Source organism: Rhopilema esculentum, chromosome 6 (assembly GCF_057945365.1).
Source record: "Rhopilema esculentum isolate cy_ngs chromosome 6, ASM5794536v1, whole genome shotgun sequence".
Classification (NCBI taxonomy): Eukaryota; Metazoa; Cnidaria; class Scyphozoa; order Rhizostomeae; family Rhizostomatidae; genus Rhopilema; species Rhopilema esculentum.
In genome coordinates this window covers 9,864,589-9,890,100 of record NC_142820.1, presented here as the reverse complement: position 1 = coordinate 9,890,100, position 25,512 = coordinate 9,864,589, and the positions used below count along the sequence as shown (strand labels likewise).

General features: G+C 36.6%; 2 protein-coding genes across 3 annotated transcripts; one reads left to right on the top strand and one right to left on the bottom strand.

The window, feature by feature from the left end:
* Positions 1–1,857: 1,857 nt before the first annotated feature.
* On the bottom strand, positions 1,858–24,972 carry LOC135686756 (serine/threonine-protein kinase PLK4). Of its 2 annotated transcripts, XM_065203068.2 has the most exons (20): positions 24,536–24,971; positions 20,543–20,609; positions 20,011–20,106; positions 19,738–19,833; positions 18,173–18,287; positions 17,742–17,854; positions 17,036–17,124; positions 15,986–16,082; positions 15,483–15,541; positions 14,750–14,798; positions 14,393–14,420; positions 13,932–13,990; positions 13,264–13,463; positions 9,291–10,149; positions 8,316–8,397; positions 6,390–6,666; positions 4,830–5,154; positions 3,592–3,698; positions 2,867–2,972; positions 1,858–2,053 (listed from the first exon to the last, which is right to left on the bottom strand). In XM_065203068.2, exons 2-19 carry the CDS (start codon positions 20,579–20,581, stop codon positions 2,882–2,884), a joined length of 2,781 nt encoding a protein of 926 aa, XP_065059140.2. In that variant the 5' UTR covers positions 20,582–20,609; positions 24,536–24,971; the 3' UTR covers positions 1,858–2,053; positions 2,867–2,881. The 2 variants fall into 2 exon arrangements, with proteins under 2 accessions (XP_065059140.2, XP_065059141.2); XM_065203069.2 differs by having other exon boundaries at positions 1,858–2,972; positions 13,264–13,460; positions 24,536–24,972.
* Positions 10,103–13,270, top strand: LOC135686764 (adenosine receptor A3-like). Its single transcript, XM_065203080.2, has one exon. It carries the CDS (start codon positions 11,153–11,155, stop codon positions 12,104–12,106), a length of 954 nt encoding a protein of 317 aa, XP_065059152.2. The 5' UTR covers positions 10,103–11,152; the 3' UTR covers positions 12,107–13,270.
* Positions 24,973–25,512: the final 540 nt, after the last annotated feature.

Sequence of the window (25,512 nt, the reverse complement as noted above, 5' to 3'; positions counted from 1 at the left end):
ATTGTCTTCTATAATCTTAAACAAGAACACCTGCCGGAGTGATTCTCTAAATATCCAGCTTTACGACTATAAACTCTAGATGAAGTGGGTACACAGGATAAATGTGTGTAGAAGATACACGTTCAACACAGAAAATGTTTACCATATTAGTTATAACAACCTAGCTGATTCTGTTTATTCAGCTAGTGATTTTCCAGCACGGAATAACTCATTTTTACAGTATGATCCGGTTATAACGTATTTTAAGGGACCAGCGTATCAAGTACGTTATATCCGAAGTACGTTGTAACGAGGGTAAGTAAAAATTGATCAAAACCAAGCACACCTTTGCCGGGACCAAGCACACCAGTACGTTATATCCGAAAGTAGGTAATAACCGAGTACGTTATAACGGGATTCTACTGTATTCTGTGGTCAGGATGGTCCATGCCACGCCTTTTTTGAATTAAACTAGTAAGATCTATAATCAAACACAGGGCTAAACGAAGCACTGTCTGAAAAGATCACCGCGGACTAGTCAAAGCCAAACTTGTGAATAAATGGGGAGGGTTATTCTCTCCCCCCCCGCATTGATTCCAAAGGAGTGATGTTCTGGGAACCATTTCATAAGCACAATAAAGCTTTTATAAAGCTTCTACAGCAAATAATTTTAGAAATTGCTTATTCTGTTACTTGGAAGTTACCGCAAATAAAGATCTATTTCTAATGCGTTTTGTATCCAAACAATGTTAACAAAATATATGGTGCTAAGAGGGTTCTAGCTTTGTTTCTTGTGTTACTTAAAGTCTAAAAGAGTAGTTTTCTTTTGTTCTTGGGTCAATTTATTTCCACAATTCTACAAAAGACCAATACATTGCTAAAAACCCTTTTGAAAAATAACTTCTCTTTTTATCCTGGCCAATTTGAAATTTCCTAAACTCTCTTCTTAGCCCAAAATTTGTGCTTAAAATCATTGTAAACAGGTAGCAATTGTAGAGATGACCTGACCTTTTTTTTCTATGGCTACATCAAGGAAAACTAAGTACTGGCAACCTAATTATGATAAATACATAATGAAATAGATACCGGAAACTTTTCAATACTTCAAACTTTGTTTCGCTAATTCGCTTTAAAAGGTGAGGGCCCTCGTTTTGGAGTGGTCTCGTTCAAGAGGGAAACGAGCGTTTTTTCCTCGTTTTGCGGACAAATAAATTAAGAAGTTGGAAAGATGAAGCATCTGAAGTTTGCATTATCGGTGATTTTGACTGTCAATGCAATCTTATATCTGGACAGAGTTTTGATAACATTTTTGTTTACCATCTAACTGAGCTGGAAATTTGAATTCATAACATAAAATTTGACTAGCCACATGGTAGAACTTTTATATTGGCTTATAATCATTATATTTCTGTTAATCATTTGCTGCATTGTGTTTTTTAAATCTCTAACAATCAGGAGGTGACCAAAATACCAGGCCTTGTACTTAAAATGATTCTCTCTGGGAAGACACCCCTGGAAACCGAGACTGAATTGAGCACCATAATAAATTTCGCGCAAAGAATTTTGAGACGGTGCCAACCACTACCACAATTTTAGTTAGGACTTTTGCAGAAAAAACATCAGATGCTCGGAAGCACCCACCACCGGTTCAATCTACTTCTATTAAAAATTGGGTATGATATTCATCTATGTCTGAATAACAGGCCTTAGAATTGCTTATTAGGGCAGGTTTTGGCTCTTATCAAAATCCCAGCTTTATTTTTACGTTGCACATTAACAAGATGTGATCTGAACAGCAATGGACTCTCGCTGATGTTTCTGGGAGATGATGTCTCTCGTAAATGGTAAAAGTTAGGAAACATGAATTACAGAATGACGTCATTTAAACATTGATCATATGTACATTTACAAATCTAGATATACATGTTAAAGACATTATCATAAAACATATTTCAAAGTACAAACATATGTTCAAAATTCTTACTGCTGAGAATATAATGATATAAGAACAATATAGCCATCCTTTTCAATCAGCTACGATCTCCTTCTCAAACAGAGGTCAGCAGCCTGACATCTACGAAGATAGATGTTGACATGTGCACAACTGGCAAGCTGATAACGCAAAAAATGGCCAATGCTAATTGATTTGAATTGCAATTCCTCCAGTTACTTATCATTCAGACAGTAAGCAAATCATTCAAGCGTGGAACGTAGATGTGTTAATTTTGTCAAGAATTGAGTGAATCAATTTTCCGTTGTCGACTAATGGCATGCAAAAAATCTTTCCTGTCTTGATCTTAACAACTATCTGGTAGAACAGAAATGAACGAAAATATATTTCCTTTTACATTACTGATCAGATGATAAGATAAAATGTGATGTGACAATCGTTTCGTTATGTCTATTTTCCTTACAAAAGAAACCTTTTCAGATATTCTGCTGATGAGCATATAGGTGTTAGCAAAAGACGATATTCTCGGTGCGTGCCACTTATCCTGCTGTTAAATGAATTCAGCTTTGTTTAAAGAGCCAGACTTTGGAGAGGATAGAGAGGTCCCGACTCTGTACAATCTCGACCATTTTATGACACTGTACACGTTTTTGGGGAATATTCGAACACCAGAGTGAAACATAAAAGTTTCACTAGCCTACTAGTTTAAGAAAAAGTTGTCATGTTTTGAATGTCAAAAAGTTTTGAATGGTTAGCTCTTACTGTTAAAGATTCGTTTCCAGAATTCAACAAGAATGAAAATACAACTTTTGATAACAGACGACTACAAAAAGCTTGCTGGGGGCAGGCAGTGGTAGATGACTTGCTGTGAACTCTCGTTAAAATTGAATACGTCGGTTGTTTTTCTACTATCTGATACAAATAACTCGGGCTTACAGAGGCATGCGGCCGTTAGGTTCTCGCAGCTAGCAACTCGATTATTGAAGGAATACTTGAAAGCTTTATCTTCAGACTGGGTGGAAACTTGTCCGTTCTGCCATACCTGCAGGAAAATACATGATTTGATCACTGACTGGACAGGTAGAAGAAGTGGCGAAGCAGCTTCGATAGAAGGTTCCTTTGTCAGCAGGAAAAAAAAGAAGGGGTAAAGAAGAAGGAGAAGAATGGAAAAGAAATGAAAAGGAAAGACAGGGGGTGGGGAGAAGGAAGAATGAAAGAAGGGAAAGGGGAACAAAAAAAAGAGCGTAAATAATGATGGGAAAAGGTAAAAGTAGAAACATTAAAGGAAATTAAGGAGACATAAATTTTACTGTAGCTTTACTGTAGCTTTACTGTAGCTCTCTATCAAAATCCAAGGAGAAAGATTTCATCTTGAAGCCACTTAGCAGGAAGGTAAATTTTCAACTATTCCATGAAGAAAGTTTTAACGCCAAAGTCAACTTCGTCACGACCAATCAGGAGAGCATAGGAAGAAGCCTCAAGAGGTATCAGAAATGACTGAGAGGCTGCTAACTACCCATAAAATATCTTACAGGATATTTATGGGACACTTGAGAAATGAAATCTGGGAGGTTGTCTCCAATTTTGGCCTCTCTCTTAACACCCTTACTAAAGCCGCTGGTAACACAAACACTTGAAACTCAGCGAATATCAATTATTACCTTGTGGTATTTCCGATAGCATCAGAGAATGATATCGATTGCAGTCCTCTTTGCAGTTTCAATTGTGTGCCATCGTTGTACTGAACACAAACCTCGCCGTCCTCAAGCTGCCAAGATATAAAGGAAATGATAATAACATAAAATTCTACGGAACTCTATATTTGCAGCAGTTCGAAGGAATGGACATCAATAAAGAAACTGCATAAACCTTTTAGATCGTGTAACCCGATCCAAGAAACTGTTATGATGGGACGTGAAGTTCAATGAAACGTGCTGGCAGAGAGATGAAGACACGATAAATTTGCAATCCATTCAAGTGAACTACATATGCTATATGAAATTGTTCTGAAAATATCCTAAGTAATTCTCGTTAATTCTGAATACGTTTTCCAAGTACAAAATCAAAACATGAAAAAGTTCAAGTATAAAGGATAGCTAATCCTTGGAATCTCTTGAAAGACGTATTCACCGAATTGAAAAGGCTTTGTCAAACTTTGATGTAATGCAAATTGGACTGGGGACATTTGGGACAAAGTCGCAGTTAAAGCTTACAACTATTGTCGCAGGAACTTTGATCTTTAAGCATTTTGCCAATTGGAGCTCATCTTCAATTACGACTTTTTAAAATAAAGCATTGCTCGCTTGGGATGAACTTTTTTACCTTGGAAGATTTTAGATTGACATATACTGGTCCTGCATAGAAGCTAAGTCAAAAGAAAATACCGAAACCAGCGTTTTAATTATCTTTGGCCTGAATTCGCTTCCTTTTTTAATGCTCGTGTATTCACTAAGTTTGTACAAATTAGCTAGTTAAAGAAAATGGGTGACTTGATTTATGCCTTAAGACTAATCGACTAGTTGATTGGCTTACTTGCTCTGGCACAATTTGGAGGCTCTTAAAACTAGCGTTTACATAGACCAGCGCCATATAGAGGCTCTTAAACTATCGGAAAAGCGGTGTCTGTTTTTTTTCTTTTGAGGTTCCATTCCTTTTCGTATAGGCGAACGATGTTTTCGGTGGCGCAAAAAGCTGTCTGTTTTGCAATGTGCTAAATTAAAGGATCGCTGAAGTAAAATCCATGCTTGATCGCACTTGGTGAATAATTAGCGACAGTAGCCAATCAGAGGGGACATTAGATAGTTGGTTCACAATTCAATGTTCACATCAGCCATTCGTTGAAGGGGTTCACTGCCAAATGCCGAAAGCTGCCCAAAAAAACATTGCTAAGAGTCCTCACCTGTGAGGCCCAGCCAATTCCAGGAACAAATACATTCTTTGATGGCAGCTTTCTGCCTCTAGACGACTGATCAGAGGGTGCTACGGAGGGCGATCGCTGTGATGGCGCCGAGGGTTTGCTGGGAAGAAGTGATTGGGCGTTGGTTCCTTTCTCTTTAGACATATTTACTGAAGAGGGTGATGATTGCGAGGTTCTTGATGACTGCGAGGCTCTCTGCTGCTTGCTTCTATTCTCAGCTATAACGGTGCCTTCGTATGACATCACAGAAACAGAAGAAGGCCCGCATACTGGAGGCGAAAGTGGCGATTTCGTCTCAACAGCTGATCTGATCATAAAGGGAACAAATTTTGTTGAGGTTTGTGACACAGTATAGAGGGGGCGATATAAACACGTTACAGCACAACAGTTTGATACTTTAACTTTGTCGTATTCATGTACTTTAGCTAAAAGGGGACAATTTTCTAATGCTTGCTAATAAATGATATTTATCATTTAATTCCAAATATGAGTTATCTTATCACAGAATCAATTATAGGCTATAAGCAAATTCAGTCCATGAAACTAATCCACGAAAAAACATATGACATTCTAAATTGCTTATGAATGATGTATTCTTCAGGACAAAGGGACGGCCATTCGTTCCAATGACAACAGGTAAAATGACATTACATAGGCCTAAATACAATTAAACCGTGCAATTAATTAGCGACAGAGCTAGTGACTCGCCTGATTTACAACGTGCCCAGGCTCCAAACTGTAGTGTGAATAAAGAAAAATATTTTTGCTTATATCAGGTTTCCCTAATGTCAGTAACAAATCTGTTTCCGTATTCCTTAGCATTCTCAATGCATGCACGTTTGCACCATTGCAGCAATTTCATTGGTTATGCCATATATAAATGATATTCGACGAATCGAAAAGCTTTGGATGAATCGAATTTACTATTCGTTATTATTAGGGCTTTATCATCTTTTTCTGTAGTTTTTAAATGGTTGGCAACTTTGTCGCTCATTTAATGCCCTTGAAAATAGGGCCATACAGTGTCCTTTTTTAAAAAATTTTACACAATGTTTTATGGTAATTTTTTAAAAGAAGATCAAAAGGTATCTTACTCCACAAACCGTAGAACATGTATCGTCAATTTTTCCCTCAGTCAAAGTTTCTGTCAACAATCAATCCTTGATATTTGCTATGTTATAGGTTTTCAACTTCACCAAAAAAATCAACATTTTTATTTCATTATCGCCGATATATAAGGTATATCGTCTATATATTTCTATTTCATGTATCGTCTATATCCTGTCATTAGAGCTTGCGTATTTTTTAACCCAATTGAAGATTATTTTCATTTAGCCAATGCTTCAAAATACTCCATTCGTAACTGAGAGACTGTTGATCTTTCTTAGTCCGGAAAGCTTTGGCTATAACACGTATTTTTCGATCACACAAAGATTTTGCTAGCTAAGACCCTAAAGGCACATTCAAAAAGAATGTCTATCTACGCAGCCCTGAAAATGATAACAATTAAACAAGATACTCAATCTTAGCGTGGGATCTTACCTCGATTGACTGGGAGATTTCTCTTTAGGGCAGTGAATATTTGCCGGCCTCCGACTAACGGTAACTGGGAATAGCGAATTCTGAGGAATTTCATGCTGCAGCTGTGTAAAACAGGATTCGAGTTTCTTGCAGTGTTCCAGGCAAAGTTGGGCGTGCGTCAGTAGCTGATTCGCATCACTAGACAAATCATAGGTGTCTTCTGTCAGCTTTAACTCGTATGATTTGCCATCAGAGCATATTATTCTTTTCTTTGCTGCTGAAATGTGGACTTTGGCACCTTGGTAAAAAAGAACTACATTGTCAGAGAAAAGGTACTTCAGCTGCATGGGGGAAAATGCATATGTTGTTAAGAATGATGACACTAGAGAAATATTTTGTGCCACAATAAATAAAAATGCGATTTTAAAAGAGGCACCGTCCAGTCAGATAAGAATTAGTGGTTTAGATCTAGTGTGTTTACCTTAACAGCACAGGCCAGGTTAAATTTCTCTGTGGCCTGATTTTAGTCACAATGATAAAGATCCGAACCATCTTCCCAGTAGGGACTTTTCGTGATACCCAAAACCATGACAATCTTCCAACTTTTTTCATTGCTATGATTTCGCAATTGTTTTACTCGGCAAATGTCATGGGCGCAAAGGTGTTGCTTTTTTAGAGCATAATGGAAAAGTCCGCTTATGGAAAAGACGACAAACGATGGTTAATAAGTCAGTCATGGATACTTAGAAAATAATATGTTTGAAATTTAGCAAAATACGGGTTAAACAATCAACTATGTACAAGAAATACACTGTAATATTGAAATTGGTTTCGGTTAAGGATTATTCTTTTTCCTACGGATTTGATGTTTTGCATATATTTATTACATTTTCTTAAGTTACTTTGCAAAAAGCTTACCATAAACTCAAACATCTGCATTCGCTAGCTGCAAGGAAGCTTTTTGGAAGATGCGAAGGCCCAGAGAGCAATAATAGGTTGAGATTTTTCATGCCTGTTAAGTTTGCTAAATTTTGATAGTTACACATTTTGATGACCAAATTCAAATTTTTGCTTACGAATTTAATTATAACTTTCCTTCCATGGTCAAACTAGTTGGTCTTCTCGAAACAATCAAACAAAATCCTTTACTTTTCAAAATACCTAATTATAATGAAAAATTTCTTAAAATCTTGCAATTTTTCGTTTAGTGGTCTCAATTTTCGTTGTTAATAAAGCACGTTTGATTGAAGTTTATTCCGCAATTTTAAGATTATTTCTCGTAATGTCAAGTAAGAGCGCCTAAAGAATTGAAAGAACATTTTAAAAGGAAAGCTGAAAAAAGCGGTTATGAATAATTCCAAGCCGGTTGATTCAAGCTGAAGACGCGACGAGATCGGTACTCATCGCCACAGATTGAACTAATTTGCTCTGTTTTATCAGTCCAATTTTATATAATCGAGTTAGTGATCAGATAGATAGCTTCATAACATTATTCAATGCTAGTACTTCAGGAAATGAAAACAGGGAAGGACGTAAAACCTGTCTCTAGATCTGCACTTTATACGCTTAGCAATTCAAATATTTTCACTTCTTTATGCAATTTTCCATTCTAGCACCTGATAATAAAACAAAAATTGGCTATCATGAATTGTGACCTACTGCTTCAAGTGGTGTGAATGAAAGATCCTTTCGGAAACGCTTGATTCACATTTTATCTGTCCAAAAAAATCGATCCTTTTTTTAAAGAAATTTTCTTACAATCTCCATCTGCTTTGCTAGACAGTAACGAAAATCTTATGCTTACATCCATCTTTGGAAACCTAGCAAAAAGCCAGTTAGCCTTAAAACAATCTTCACACAGGTAGATTCAACACCCAGTGGCAAACCACTGTAATTTCCTTGGTTGTTGAGTTTAGCTAAACAGAATTCAAGAAGAATTAGACTTACCGTTATAAAAAGTGGCTTCAAAATCCGGGTTCGGAGAGTTTTCCATCAGTACACACTTTGCTTCCTCAGAGTAGAATGTAATCTGCGCAAAAATCAAAATGGCGCATTCCATTAATTATACGATCAAATAAACAAAAACCTATAAATCTCAAAATACCAAAAAAGCATACATAATTTTTTGATACATTCATACAAGCATATTTTTATGTCAAATTCAATCAATTCTTTATTTGACCCTACAGTCATAACTGACTTCAGGGCACAGCAGTGGCGTACCCAAGGGGGGAATAGGGGGGTCCGGACCTCCCCACTTTTCTAAAATATGGTCCTTTGCTATTTACCGTAGCTAAAATGATCAAATAATGGGGGGAAATTTAGCAAAAAGGGTGTTTTCCCGCATTTGCGAGTGTTGAAGGGCGTGGCCCCAAAAAATTTCTGGGGGCTACGCCCCAGACCCCCCTGCTACTGCAGCCCTGGGTACGCCACTGGGGCACAGTCATTCAAAATTATACCAAATATATCACTTAGGCTTCAAAAGGTCAGTTATACATGATACCTAACTCTATAACTATGTTATAAAATCTTTTTTATTTTCATACGTTTTGGAATATTCTGGTTGGATTTAAGAGTGTGCTCAGTAAATTTTTATTCTCAGTTTAGGCATCAGTGAACCCTAATTTCTTTAAAATAATAAGTATACCAACGCAGAACTTTTCGTCAATAAATTTTGGCCAACTGACAATTACAAAGCTCCAGTCTACTTTTAGCGTACATTAGAAAAAGATTCGTTTATCAAAATGATTTAGTAAAAGTTAGACCATACATACTTCCACGCAGCATATCAATTCAAATCATTTAAATTTAAATGCCAATGAAGCTAAAAGAAATATGCAATGTTAGCAAGACCCCGAACCAAAAAGGTTCACTCAGGTCGTTATCTTCAATTTTTGTGGGGAAAGGCAAAAGTCTTTTTACCTTGGGAGACTTCATGCGAACGAGACGGACAAATTTATCTGCGTACTGGTATTTCTTCCACAGCTTCTGCGGTAGGCCACTAAATGCATAGCTAACGGCTGATTTTGGGACTTCACCCGGTCGATCAAGAAGAGGAGCACCGTCTCTTCCATTCGTCTGGTACGTGGTCACTTTATTACCGTCTGATGATACTCGAAAAACTTCCGTTACGCAAAAGTCTTTCCCTTTTGATTTGATGAACTCAAGACACACAGTCTCATCTTCCAAAATGCTTAGCACTACATTTCGAGTTTTCTGTCGTATTGGTCTTAATCGTCGAACATTCAGTGGCTCCATAACAGTTTCCAGAGTAGACGAAATCTTTTTTTTCCCAACAAAGTCCAAAGAACTCTCCATCTTTCCTAGAGGCCGATTCTCTTTATCAGTAGTCTTTGCACCAAAATCTCGTATCGGTTCGGCCATGTTTGGCCCAGCTAAGCACTTATTGGTAAGATCGTTGAAAACATCACGCTTGACAACCGTTTCCACACTGTCATATACATACTTTTTCTTCACGCCAGAATTGCTGCCTTCCGTGGAAGTGAATTTTTGATTATCCAAGCGCCCTCTCGAGCAATCGCAAGACGAATTATCTGATGCAACAGAAGTGTTTGTGAATCTACTGCGATTTCCATTTGAAGTTCGCTGGTAGTCTTGGGTATCGACTTGTCTGTGTTGGCGGTAAAGGTTAGAGTCACACGCAGGACCAAAACTTGACTGAGTACTGGTTTTAACGACTTCGTAGCTGCCGCTTTGTGTCGAGCAGCCTGACGTCGCCTTGTGTAGATCGCCCTGGTAGGCAAACCTATGCTGGTTTTGGCTGTAAACAAAAAATAAGAAGAGTTTACACATTTTGAATATCAAAATCTCAAAGGCACTATGTTCCAACGCATTTCGCTGGCCATTTGAATTTCCCATTGGTTGGACTTCACAATAGACCTATTGTTACTTGCCTAATCGGCAACGTAAGGCTAATTCGCAATGTTTTCTCGAACATAAACGCGCTGCAAACCAATTTGTCAACTATGAGCCATTGACTGACGGGGTATACACATAGTGCCTTTGAGCTGTTTTACCTAGTCTAACAACAACAAAGTTGATTTCTCAATTGGTATAGACTAACAATGTTACAGAAGTAGCAAAGATCTGCCTGCTTAACCATTCGTCTGCTGTCTGTGTAAATAGAGTTGTTTTCAATTTATGGCAACTTTGGCAAGTGGTAACAAAAATACAAATCATAAGACAAGATTAACTGTACATAAATTAAATCAAAAACAGATTTACAAGGCTTTAACTAGCAACACTCAAGGTTCCCTTTCTTGAAGGTCAGGTGCTTCTAACCAAGAACCAAGAATATTTATCCCAAAATGTCCATCTCGAAAGGATGGAAATTGTTCCAGGTTAATAATTTTCGAATTATCAAGGATTCGAATCATCCAAGGTTCGATTTATTGAGATCACAATGTGCTTTCATATTCAATCAAAGTTTAAGTCAACATCATGTCTAGTTGAGGTTCAATTAGATAACGAACGTGCTCTATTGACAGAGGATTTCGACTCGATCACTTATAGAAAATAAAATAGCATGCTAGCCGCGCTTCTTATAAATTTATATGTCCTTGACAAGAGAATGCCATTGCGAAGAAATGCATTTAACTTGAAAATAAATATTTAATTAAACGTCTGTTTTAAGCTCATTCGTGTTTACGAGAACTCAACTTCGGCAGCATATATTGACAAAACGGCGAAACAGGTGTAAACAGATTCTCACTTGTGAGGGAGGGCTTCCTCAAAGTATTTCTTATGGAAAAGAGCACCACAAAATGGAATGCCTTGGGAGCTTCGAGAGTTTATCAGCTAATATTCGGATAGCACTTTGCTTCTTCAACGTGATCATTAGTCTCCTAGCAACATGGGGAAATCTTTTGATTTTCTATCTGTCCCTGGCCAATCGTACTTTACGGACACGGTCAAATTGCTTTCTACAGTCACTGGCAATGTCTGACCTACTCGTCGGTATTCTTATCGAACCTATACACATTATGCAGACAATCTCCTTAGACTTTGCACAGAACTGTACGCTGAACGCAGTCAGACGATACCTAACAGCCCTTGCAACCGGTGCTTCAATTGCAGCTCTTGTCGCTATCAGTTACGATCGATATGTTCATTTGTCACATACGCTCAATTACAACGATTACATGAGAAGATGGAAGGTCGTCGCCATTATCGGTATCTGCTGGTCCGCTCCATTCCTGGCAAGCATTCTCACAAGGTCCATAATCAAGACCGAATTGGCAAATTTAGTCTCTATAAGTATATACGGAATAAGTGCCACAGTGCTCGCTATCATCTGCTACGTAAAGATTTTTCGAATAATCAGTCTGAAAAGGAAAGAGCTGGAAAGATACCAAGAGGGTACAGCTGCAGCCGAACGACAGAGGTTTCAGAAACAACGTAATCTTAGGGCCAACGAAAGAGCAGTGAAAACAATAACAATTTTAATTGGCTGTTTTTGCATATTCGTAGCGCCAGTTGCGGTTTTCATGGGCTTCACTGCCATCAAATCAATGATTCAAAAGCCTGGATTCAAAAAACAGTCGCAACAAATGACTGGAACGGATGTAGCATATTCTGTTGTGATCATGGTGGTTATGGCAAACTCAGCACTCAATCCGGTTATATATTGCTTTAAAATTCCTGAATTTAGGCAAGCGGCAAAGAGGCTGTTTCGTCACATGGTATCGAAAATAAGTGTAAACGAAAATATAGAATAACCGAAAGCAGAGGAGGCGAAAAAAAAATAATAACAGAATAAATCAAGAGAACTCTTGCTGCTGCAGAAAGGAACACAGTAATGTGAATGGCATCACATTTCTAACATTCCAAGGCAACGCCATGGAAGCAACAGAGAAAAGGACGTGTTGGTGAAATAACGTTACCAGAATATGATCAGGGGTGGAAAATTCCGGCAAAAAGGTCGTCTCCCGGTGGGAGACCAATAGGTTTCTTAGTGGGCTCATGCATATGGCCTGTGGTCTCCCAAAACGAAACTCTGGCGACTAGGGTGGAGATTTTCCAGTAAAAATTTTGTCACCTTGGTAACGGTAAGCGTTCTCCTGCAGAAAAAACCGGTCGTCCAGGGTGCGCAGTAGACCGAAGGATTCACCCTTGATGATTCGGGATCCCCAAATTCCAGTTTTCACGTATTAAGCAGTAGAAACCTCCAAAAACTGTGCCCAAATTTTTCCTCTGAACTAGTCTCTTTTCATAGGTATTTCTATCGTAGTTAAAGCACCTATAACATACTCAAAAAATGGTTTACATGACATAAATAGAAATCTTATTGGTCTTCAATCCTTTGAAAGGAAACGTATCAAGAACCTGGGTGCAAAAGCAACTGTTTGTGAATAATGTTTAGTGGATTCGATTAACTAAGTTGCTGATGCATTTTCTCTTTGTTAGGTGTAGCATTGTGCACGTCAGTAACCGAGAATCTATGCCGAAATGTAAACAGTTCGAACTTAGTTTGTATGGTGTATTCCTAATTGACAATTATGTATTTAAATACAATCTTTAGTGTTTAAGCAATGTGAGTTTTTCATACTCCCTCCCCACCCTCCCCCTTATAACTTGGGATGTTGGTGGAAGACCAGGCCTTAGCTCCTTTGTAAACGAAAGAATCTTGACCAGTTGGTGCTTTCGACCTGTTTTCGAGTTCCCCTGTTGATGATCAGTTAGTTGATCATCAGCCTGCAAACCGAGATATTTGGTTTTGTTAACCTCTATTTTAAGTGTGTATTTCTGTAAAGAAATATATTCTTGAAAGGTAGCTCGTCAATCATAATCCGTTAAGAAAATAATTCATATCATACTTGATACTGTAAACAACAAATAAAATTACCCTGAAGAACTTTGTACAACAATCAAATACCTTGATCTCAGGCGAACAGGAGGTGAAGGTGGATGCTTCAGATAAGGTGGTAACGGCTCAGATTCGATTTCTTTTATTCCAGTTAAAACAGTAAGCGGCTCCGGGCGCTTGGTTTGATTGGCCATCTGACGATGGTCTGTGTTGGTCGCTTCAGTCCTCATTGTTTCGTTGCCGCTGTCCATTGAATGACTGGCTAGCTGCTGAAAATGGCAATAGAAAACACGTGTATAGCACATTTGTATTCGCCTCAAAGTATTAGGACCTTGGAGAACGAGCCTGGTTTTCGCTACTATCTCAGTGACGTTTACTATGTGCTAGAGTCTCTCCGAAAACTGTATTCCCAAGACCCAAGATTACGGCCAAAAGGTAATTGCTGTAATAGAAGGAACGCCTAACTGCAACTTACAAAATGTATTACCTTCTTTTAAGAGGGGGGCATGGACCAGATATGGAGCCCCTTGACCGACACTTGATCAATAAGGACACAGTGGGGCGTTGCTTACAAACAGATATATCACGGATCTATTCGACATATCAGGGGCAAAAACTCTCTTGAGTATCATTATAGAAAAAGCACCCCTTGCGAAAAGATGAACTGGCCGTCAGTTGGTTATCTCAAGCAAAACAATTTTGAATTTTTCAATAAAAATCAGGCCGGATTCTTTTACCTGTGAATTTTCCTTCAAGTACATTGGCTTTTGTGTCATGAAAGGATGATCCAAGATTCCTTAGTGAAGAGAAAGAAATACGAATCTAATATTTCTATGTTACATGGATGCATTCTACAAAATCAAATCAATTAAACAAAATACTTTTAGCCTTAAGTCCATAACAGAAAAGAGGAAAGTTTTGGCAGTAGCGATGAGCATCGCCGATGACGATAAAAAGATGATCACTATGATTGATGCCAATGATTGGTGGTGATCATGTTGATCATCTTGATTGATGCCAATGATTGGTGGTGATCATGTTGATTATCTTGATTAATGAACATAAATGATGGTGATAGAATTACTGATTAACTTTCGAAACAACGAGGATCAGTGTGCTTAAAGAATCCTAATCAAAAGAGGAGATTTCTTGAAAAAATATGCCAAAAAAGGTTTAAATGCAAACATAAAAAATTTACCAGCCAAAGTGATTCTCTCGTTCGGATTCTGCAAGAAAAAGAGCATAATTGGCCTGGTTGATCAATATTTACATTTTCATCACAGCATCAATAACGACACCAGCTGTTTTAATTTCAATGACAAAGTCAGTACTGAAGAAGCCATCTTTGAATTTTGATCTTATCAAGCACATCATGAAGCAGGGGACGATTACTTTTATAAGAATGAGGGAAAGAGTACAACAATAGGTACGAATTACGACATTATCTTATGATTTTCTAAAAATATCTTACAGCAGGAGCGCATATCACACTACTAGGATGTATTAAGAAATTTTGCAAAAAAAGAAATTCTGTTAAAAAAGCAGTTATTTGTACCTTACGTAAAAGCTGTGTGATAAGATTAGCAGCTTGTGGGGAGACAGATCTAGAATGAATGCAAAAGTAATACTTTGTTAGAAGCAAATGCGATTGGAAATGGCAGGTGCAAACCTCTTCTTGTAGAGGTGGTTTGAGAAAACGTTAATTGCGAGGATGGATATAACACCAGAACAGAAACAGGAAAATATCTCTCTTTAAATCAAATATATTTCTGAATATGAGATGTACAAAGGAAAATAGTAGCGAGTAAAATTTGTTTGTTGAATAAATTATAATTTTAAGGTAAAGGATACAGTTAATTGAGAGAGCAATACTTCATTCAATAGAACAATAGAAATGCCACTACATTTTATAAAAATACATATATACCCCCATTGTATCATAACACTCCTTGGTATAAATGTCGAGGCATTTTATTTTCTTCAATTTTTTGACATTTCATACTATAAATAGTGTCTATGAAAAAAGGCTTTAAGCAATTAAAGAAAAACGCTGTTTTGGTGCAAGAAATATCATATGACTAGAAAGTTGTTTAAAGTCATTTGACACAGGTAAAAGGTCGATTGGCTGTAACACTCTTAGAACATCATGTGAACAGTCACCGCCTTTCTGCAAAGCGGCAAAATCCAAGAGCGGCGCACAGTGGCTCAAGATGGCGGACAAAGCTATAGCTGCATGTCAAATGCCTTTAAACATGAGGAAGTGTGATCTTTAAGAAAATATGGCTTACTTTGGTATGACGTAATCAGCCAAAACGACTTTGTTCAATGTACTCCTGACAGCCTCTGTCTGCGGGAGTAAGAAAAAGTAGTAATTTTATCAATAGCAACTACTTGATATGGCAGCGATGAATAATGAGCAGTGTTAATCAAAAGGAGGCAATACAAATGGGGTTAATATTGAGGAAAGAAGTTGTTGTATGATGGCTATAAAGTCACCAGTGCATCAGCTTATATAAATTGGCATCTCAGAAAAACCTAATCTGTATCCATGTGCAAGAAGTGTCTATTGCACATTAAAGCAAAGAATATGAGCTATAAATACTGGTTTGGAAATTTATCATCGGTATAGCAAAATAGATTTGAGCAATAATAGCGGAGATGCTTTGCACGAAGAAAAAAGGCAGAAGTTGAATCAATTAATTAATATCTTAAATTAAATTATTAACAGAAAAAGAGAAAAATACACCTGGCTGAAACACTGATATTTACAATCTTGAAGCTGAATACTCACGTCGAACGGAGGTTTGCCAACAAGTAGATTGAATAACAAGCAGCCTAAACTCCATACGTCAGACTCCAGACCGTGGGGGCTTCTCGTGGCTATTTCTCTAAAAAGAACAGGGAATAGTACTGAAATCTTTTTCCTCTGTCGAGATTGAACATTTTTGTTTTCATCTCTAGTTTGGAACGGTAGGGAAAACGACTTAATCTTGGTATTTAATCCTACTTTCTAAAGGCAAATTGGTATGGGTTCTTAAATGAAACGCTTTGGCGTATAGAACAAAATGGTCCAAGCTGTAGCACTGAGTTTCACGCTTAAAGCGACAATGGAGCTAGAGTTCCCTGATGATCGCATACATATGAAACTCTGAGTTGCAACTTAGAACCGCCCTGTTCTTAGAACCAAAGCGGGTACAGCTATGTCGATACGGCATCGACCACTACATTACAGGCTGTAACAGCAATTTTCATTTTCACAGTCCTGTCTGAAAAGTCATTGGGCAATTTAAGGATCAAAGGAATAAAACTCAAAGCATGATTATTAGCTGGAGAGCAAAATTTGCACAACTCAACGGACACATGGAATTGAAAGTTCGAATCACCAACCACTGGCCTAAATTGAGATCATCCAATTCGGGAAAAATTGTATTGTCGGGTATTCAAATGACATCGAATGTCTGTTAGGGTAGCAAGGCTAACACATTGGTCATAATGCCCGAATGAATTATATGTTGAACAGCAACTCCATTTGTCTTGTTACGAATTAGTTTATTATATATCAAGGTTAAAGATAATTGAAGAAATTGAGAAATAGTGAAATATATTTAATTCGGTAGTCAGATTATAGGCCCAAAGTGAAATCTTTGTACAATTTACAACCTTTCTGCAAGCCCCTCTCCAGCAAGCTACCATTAGAAAATTCAGATACAAGGGTTCTAGCTCAAGCTGAACTGAACATGTTTTTCTGTGCATCTATTGAATAGACAAGTCATGCTTTAGCAATTAAAGACAATTCGCAAACATGATACCTGTGCTAATAAGATTCAAGTAATGTACTTACGGTGAGATGAAATTTGGAGTTCCGCACATTGTGTAATGTTTCTCGTTCGGTAGCTTCAATTTAGCTGCTAAGCCGAAATCGGCTATTTTCTACAAGATAAGACAATTATTCTGAAATGCTCAGGAAGCAACAAGGAAAAGAGGAAGCTGGTAATACGTTGAAAAAAGGTAGAATTATTATTAGGGCCTAAGGTTTGTAACGGTCTGCATTGAGCCAAAAATTGAGGCAGCATTAGACCATAGTCAATAGAATAGAACACTATTCTATTGACTATGATTAGACTTGTTTGTTGTCATTCAATTGTTGCCATTCCTTTTGGTCTTTCCGTTTATGTGGAAAAAACTAAAAAAGTCCAAAGATATTTTCCTATGACGTCACCACGTGGTCACTCTATTGGTTATTTACATAAAATTATGCATATGATAAAGTTTGTATATGTGAAATCTATGGGAACAGAACTACGGGTTTGCCTGCTGTAGAGAGGTGTCCGTTCTAGATAGGTTTCAGTTTTAGACAAGTGTCTCTAAAACGGATAAAGATATTCGAGCTTAACAGTGTTTGTCCAATTTTTAAGGTTCGTAATGGGAAAGTGTCCATCGGTTGAGGTTTCGGTCATTCTCAGAACGGACACTGCTGATATCGCATGGCGGCAAATTTAAATTATATCACAAGTAAACAGTCAATAAAATCCATTAAAAAAACATACAATTTGCATGTCAGCCGTAAGAAGCAGATTGCCCATGGTCAAATCTCTGTGCAAAATACCATGCGAGTGTAGATACAGTACACCCATCAGCACTTGAAGAAGGATTTTCTGAGCTAAAAACGAATTGGCATCGTTCGATAAAACACTGATTATCAATAGAGCCTGAAGATATCTTTAAATAGGGGGGGGGGGCAGCAACGAAGAAATACCAGCATGTATAACAGGAGTAATTTCAAATTAACACAGAAATACTTACTTAACACAACTGAAAACCATTTACCTTAAATCTTAATCATATTTCAGTACCATCCCCTTAACAATCTTCCTCAAACATCAAGAATTTTTACAGCTATACTCGATCTTTCAGAACTTCTTTTTGTTTGAAGGAGAAAACAATTGTCCTAACTTTCATTTAGATTGAATTCCCTTACCCTCTCTCTCATTCAAAGGCGATCCCCTGTTTTCCAAGAACTTTTTAAGGTCACCATTATGGCACATCTCCAGAATAAGGTAGACATGGTCATCATCTTCAAGGTAACTGTAAAGCTGAAAAATGAATATATGAAGATTACTAATCACCTGTCTGTTGTAGTACTCAGTGCCATGTAAACAAAGTTGTACATGCTTTGGGATGCAGAGCAAAAAATTATAAATTGCAACTCAAAGTTTCATGCTTGGTGCAATGATCAGGCAACTGTTGATTGCCTGATGTACACAGGGGTAGGAAAAGAATCGGGACATGGGACCATTTGTCTCAAAAAGTATTTTAACACCTAAAAACTACACAAAGGACTCACAGTTTAACACAAAAACTCGCAAAAAGAAAGAGCTATCAAAATGAAAATTAACAAATGATTAAGCATTGACTGTTGTAACAGCTACTTTTATTAAATAATTAAATGAACTACCAGGTCAGTTCATAATAATTTTGCCCTAGTTACAATGAATGCTTCTTTGCTCCTAACCTGTGATGGCAAAATGTCTTGTTTCCTTTATTTATACTTCAATCTACCCTTAAACCACAAGGTTGCTTTTTAGAATCGGCTACAGTTCAATTATTCACATTCATAAAATTCAGAATAAATAGATTGTTTCTTTATTTCAAAACATTTATAAAGTGATTACGTTCAGCACAGCAGACAAGTGAAGCTTTGCAGGCATATGTGCCATTTTACATTTAACTTTATGATGGCAATTAAAGAGGCATTACAACAATACAAGACAACAACAACATAACCCAATTAATTAGTAATAGCAAAATTTTGAATTAAGAGAATGAACAGATAAATATATATATATGTATTCAAAAGCCCATAATGTAAAATGTTTAAACGATATTTACATGTACTTAAAAAATTATGTGACACAGTTAGTTTTCTAAGCAATTGACCAGGTAGTTCCATTTTACATCCTTTACAAGCTGAATTTCTAGTTGTAAGTTGGCTTCCCTTCTACTGTGAAGTAGAATTTTTCAGTGCTCTTTGTGGGGTCCTGGAAAAATGGACTATCTTTCCAATGACCCATTAAGGGTGAAACTTGGAGCAACAACTTACAAGCTATTGTTAAACTATCTTATTCTGTGCTGCCTGTTTTAGCTCCTTAGGTACTTGTTCATTTTTAAGGGGTTCTAAAAATTTGGATTTTTTTTAACAACAATGTGCTTTGAATGCTGAAATTGTTATGAAAATTTAGGCAACATAGCTACAAATTAGATACAAATTTCACAATACTACTAAAAACAATTTCAAAAGGGACTTTTAATAAGGATTTCTTTTGGTAAACCTTCTTTTTTTAGTTATTTGAAAATGGGAGGAAAAGGAATTTAACAGAAGGAATGAGAATTCAGAAAAAATAAATGAAGTTTTGAATTACTTATAGAAAATGACAGGCTTGAAAAACCAGTGAGGAGTACATATCATTGGAGAATTAAGACATCAACAAAGAATGTTCAGAAAATATTTTGCACTCTGATAAATACAGATTTACAACTACATACCTCTAATATTGAGGGATTTTTGAGCTGACAATGAATTTCAACCTCATTTCTTACTCTACTTGCCATGCCATTCTTGCATAATGCAATTTTGTCAATCTAAAATGAATCATATAACTTAAATTGAGCAATTTCTTGATTTTCAGCAATAAAAAAATGACTAAATGAAATTAAATTAGTCAGCATAGGCATAAGATCAATAGTGGTGCAAACTGCAAATGAAGGAACAAACATGTATAAAAATTTATAATATTTTTCAAAGAACAGAAAACTTACAATTTTAATGGCAACTTCTTTCCCTGTCGCTTTATGATATGCTTTGTAGACATGGGCAAAACCTCCTTTTCCAAGAAGTTCAGAGATTCTGTAGTTCTAAGGAAAAAATCTCACAATTAAAAACATCTTACAGCTTTATAACTTATGCCATTCCTTGAATGTCAGTTACATTAAATACATAGATACAGTATATATAATACCTCATAGGAATCATGAATGAAAAGGAAAAAGAACATATAAACTATTTGCAAGGCTTGAAAGCCTTCTAGTTGGGAACTACCCTGGGGTGACTTTCAGTTACCTTCTAATTATCTCAAAATGGTGTCATATCACTTCTATTGCACTTTTGTATGACCATTTTGTGGTCTTAAACGTAGTCCTGGGTAATGATATGTTTATACATGGCTTCTGAATAATCAACAATTTTTATATCATGTATGGCTTATTGGGTTCTTTGATTTATGCAATCTTGAGGTGAATATTGAAAAATATACAACATTTATAATGATGCATTAAACATAGAGATACTTACTTTTATTGACTCTAGTTCATCTGAGCTTGATGGTGCCATCTTGGACAACCTTTATTTCAAATAGCTCCTAAAAAAAATTTCAAGAGATATTATAAATAGCATCAGTTTTTGCCACTGATTGATTTTTTATGCTTTATCATATTTTAAGATATTCCATTCTGCCAGCTATTTCCATAGCCAAATAAGCCAAACCCATCATTCTTTTTATAAATGCATTGTTGGCTATGGCATATAGAACTTCTTTCTCTGCATCATCTGATAATGCTGAATACAACTTGTCAGACAATTGATGATATTCCAGATCATTCTTCTCAGTAACATTGTTGTTATTAATTCATGTTGGGATTGAAAAAAGGAAGTTACTTTTGTGGTTGTCTGTAACATTTGAAAGACTATAGTTGGTACCATAATCCCACATATAATGCTTTTTCCTGTGTTTTAAACCTTAAGTTATGAATAGCACAACTCAATGAAAAATGTTGCTTCCAGATGTGCAATTACCAATGTCTACTAAAATCTGTACAGAAATGCCTGCCATGGAGTTGACAATATCTTGGTTTTGTTGCAAAAATCTGACAAAGGAATTTCATTTGAGAAAGACCTTCAGAAAATAATCCAACTTACAAAATCCAACTTAATGCAATGAAAATTGACATCCATACCAAATGGACTGAGACTGGCACATTTGTTCAAGTAAATAAAATCATACTTTTACCAGCCCAACTTATGTGAATTATGACTGCATAATAAGTCAAAATGTGTAAAATAAGCTGAATATGTCCTTTATCCTAGTTATAACATTTTTGTGTTTCATTTTGAATTCTTCTGTGTCTTTGTGTTATGTAGAAGTTAATTGATTCCATATGCTTCATGTTGTAGTGATTCCATTCATTCTAATTTTTCCTCACCTATCGCCATCCATTTCTACTTTGTTTATTTTACCTACAGTAATTTCTTCACATCACTACCTCATCACTACACTCTACGAGCATATCACTATGTCAACATTTCCTCTCTTTTGTTTAGGCCATCATCAACCCTACACATCTACCTAAATCTCAATTCATAAACTATTCACACTTAGCCTAGCCCTTCCTATCCTTTGTTTTCCTTACATCATTAGTGTTAATTCTAGATATTCATTTCTGTATATAAGCATGTTAATTTTTATGTAAGTCAGTTCAGTTCAGAGTTCAGTTACAATCAAGCAAACACTGTCTCTCTCTCTGGCTCCGTGTTCTCTGCACGTAAAATAAGACTCGCTTGGTTTGGAAATGACATGATAGTCAAGGATGGTTTTATTAGTGAACGAATCGCACATAACAAGGCTCAATTCTTGTTACACTAAAAATGGTGACCACGACGTGACCGACATGGTTAAAAACAACATCCTTCAACGTTATTTTCAACCCAACTCAACGCAACAGAATTTGTCAGCTACATTCACTCACTCAACTGGATTGTCACACACTCGAGCTCAGCTAGACAACACAGCACTCGGACACAAGTGTCTCTATTCGCCTCACATCCTCGGCAGCTCCACGGCACTCTCCGGTGCTCGGCAGTGTCTCACGCTCTTCGCAGGTTCTTGGTTACCCTACTCATAAAACCTTGGCATCCACGCACTCGACTCACTGCAGTGCCCTCGCATCCCGGTTCCTGGTCATCCGACTCACAAAACCTTGGCAAAACAACTCTACCGGTTCTTGGTCACCCGACTCACAAAACCTTGGCAATTCACTCATCGCAGGTTCCTGGTAAACCTATTCACAAAACCTTGCTCAACATCGGACTATGTCGCAAATTCAAGTCAATTTTCATCGCTGCTTGCAGACCCGCACATGGTACACGAAAGCAAGTCAACGAACAAATTGGACATTCAAACATTTAAGTAATTTTTATACGTATATTTCTATCGTCTTAATTATTCGCAGCTAACCACATACTAACACTTATCGAATCCTTCGCTATCGCTTGCATTCTAGGGGGGGAGCTATGTAGTGATTCCATTCATTCTAATTTTTCCTCACCTATCGCCATCCATTTCTACTTTGTTTATTTTACCTACAGTAATTTCTTCACATCACTACCTCATCACTACACTCTACGAGCATATCACTATGTCAACATTTCCTCTCTTTTGTTTAGGCCATCATCAACCCTACACATCAACCTAAATCTCAATTCATAAACTATTCACACTTAGCCTAGCCCTTCCTATCCTTTGTTTTCCTTACATCATTAGTGTTAATTCTAGATATTCATTTCTTTATATAAGCATGTTAATTTTTATGTAAGTCAGTTCAGTTCAGAGTTCAGTTACAATCAAGCAAACACTGTCTCTCTCTCTGGCTCCGTGTTCTCTGCATGTAAAATAAGACTCGCTTGGTTTGGAAATGACACGATAGTCAAGGATGGTTTTATTAGTGAACGAATCGCACATAACAAGGCTCAATTCTCGTTACACTAAAATGTGATTTATTTTACTTCAGTTATCATTAAATTTAGTCAAATTTCAAATACATTCCCCTCATGTAAGTACCTGGACAGTTTAAATATCGATTGCGCTTTCAGACAAATAGGCTGGCAAATACAACTTTTTAAATTAGTGATAATAATTTTTGAGAAACCCTTCCAAAATATCCCATTGTGTTCAAATGCAGCAAAACTTCTGTGCTTTTTATATATTATCATTTTATGTTTAACTGAGAAATCTTTGCTCTACAAGTCTTATGCAAATCAACTGATGTCAAGTAAGTGGAGAACATCAAAGTCAGGTGACTTGGACTCAGTTAGAATGGGCCAATGAAAAACCATGGTAATTTTTTAACAAATAGTTCTTGAGACACAAATATTTTCGAATAAAAAGAAATACAACATGTTTACTCTCTGTTGGGAAAAAATTTTGCATGGAGATGCCACCAATCGATTATAAAACATGGATGGCATTTGGTAACATTTCATTATATCTCGAAAGTTGCAGTCTTTATGCATCCATTGATACTAGCAATTTAATGCTAGCCTTTTACAGTCATTGTGATAAAACATTACTTCTAGACACTGCTCAGAAGTCAATGTTTTTGTTTGGGTTGCTACAATCTTGTGGAAAAACCCTTACAGAGTTTGTTTACATATATATAGATAAGATAATTTTTCGAATAGATAGATTTAAGGCCAAAAAGACATCACGGAAATTGATAAAAACGTTTTCATGAAAACTGACTTTGAAATTTTTAAACAAATTTCTCTAACAACAGATTCACAACTGAACTTTAAACTGTCTTGATACTTTCGTAAGGGGAGTGTATATCAAAACTTAAACTAATAGCCTTGTGTATGAATTATGTATTATTTTTATAAGAAATGTTGAGTTTTATAGGATAAACCTGAATAAAAAATCAAAATAAAGAGTTAAAGCTTTATCTTTAAGAATCACTTTAAAAACTATGGTTGAGAGTTACTGTGAGAAAGGTTGATTTGAGCTCTAGCTTTATTATCCTGAGAAATGGTAAGTTATTAATATTATAATAATCAAAGTCCATATCAAGGCATTAATGATTGTAGAAGACTGGATGTATCTAGTCAAAATGCAGCAGAACATGATTGAAAATTAATTAGAGCGTCATCACAATTCCCAATAATCCCAATCATTTGTCAAGAAATGAACCATATAAATGGGCCTTTCAAACAAAAATATTGTCAATTATACAAATAAAACTTCCTACTGATCTTATCAATATTTGGCTGTCAAAATGCCTTGGAAAATGGCAACTTAATAATGCGAATTGAACTTGAATAATATCCAATCGATAGAGATTTAATAAAATATAAATCATAGGTAGAAGGCCATCAATAGAAGACAGCACATACCATCAACATCAACAATGTGCTTCATCGTATTTGGCCTAAGCACCTTTGCTAGTTCTTTATTCTTTTTTCAAGCTAAAAAATTCTAATCCGCTTGAACAAGAATGGGTAATATTTTTTACTTACCCAAGAAAAACCACAATCTTCCCCATAATGACGAGATCGTAAATTTTTGTATTCAGTTTCATCCTCTTTGAAAGTAATTTCTCGAATGGCGCCAAATCAACGGACACTAGTGCCTAGACCTCCGATGACACGGACTCGGTCAGCGTTCAGAGTCAAGACTCGTGTATGAGCAATGGGTTTGTAAACAGAGACGATGCAGCAGAGAGTTTACCAATACAAAAAAGTTTATAAAACTAATTTGTGAAGATTAAAAAAAAGTCTATAACCATGGGCATTCCAGCCCCTTTTTAGCAACAAAAGTTTTTACGAAAAATTGTAACGATAAATCAGAAGAAAATAATATAGCAATAAATCTTTTTATTGCTAAATTTCAAAGGGATAAGCCGAGGTCTACGATACCTCACAAAGTAATGATTTTCATTTCAGACTGGCCATCGTCAACGTCTCGGCGGCCTTTCCAATCAGGGGCGAAACTACTGGGGGGGTATATGGGTGCCAGGGGCGTAACTTGGCCAATAGTTTTGGGGGGGTGAAAAGGGTTTCTGCCCTGCAAAACTGAGTGGTGCCCTGCAGCAGGGGCGGATCGAGACATTCTCAACATTCTCAATTTAGAATGTCAGATTTTCCCAGTTTGATTATTCTAAATAAAATGCTAAAAGTAATGAATGAGCTCAGATTTAAGATTCAAGATAAGCATACATCTTTTTATTATGTATTTTAGGTATTTATTTCTACATAATCGTCGTATTTGCTATATTTTACTCCGTTTTGCCTTTGCGAAACATTTTTATATCTTCTCCGATGAAAAACCAAATTCTCCTTCATTGAACCTAGTACCCAGGAGAGTAGTAAGAGGCTGCGCCGCGTCCTGTATCTAGGCATGATTTTTAGAAAGTTTATCGACTGTTGCCATGCATTTTGAGAAGTTCCTTCGCATTTTTAGAAAGTTGCACGCAGTTTCTGCATGCGCACGCAGA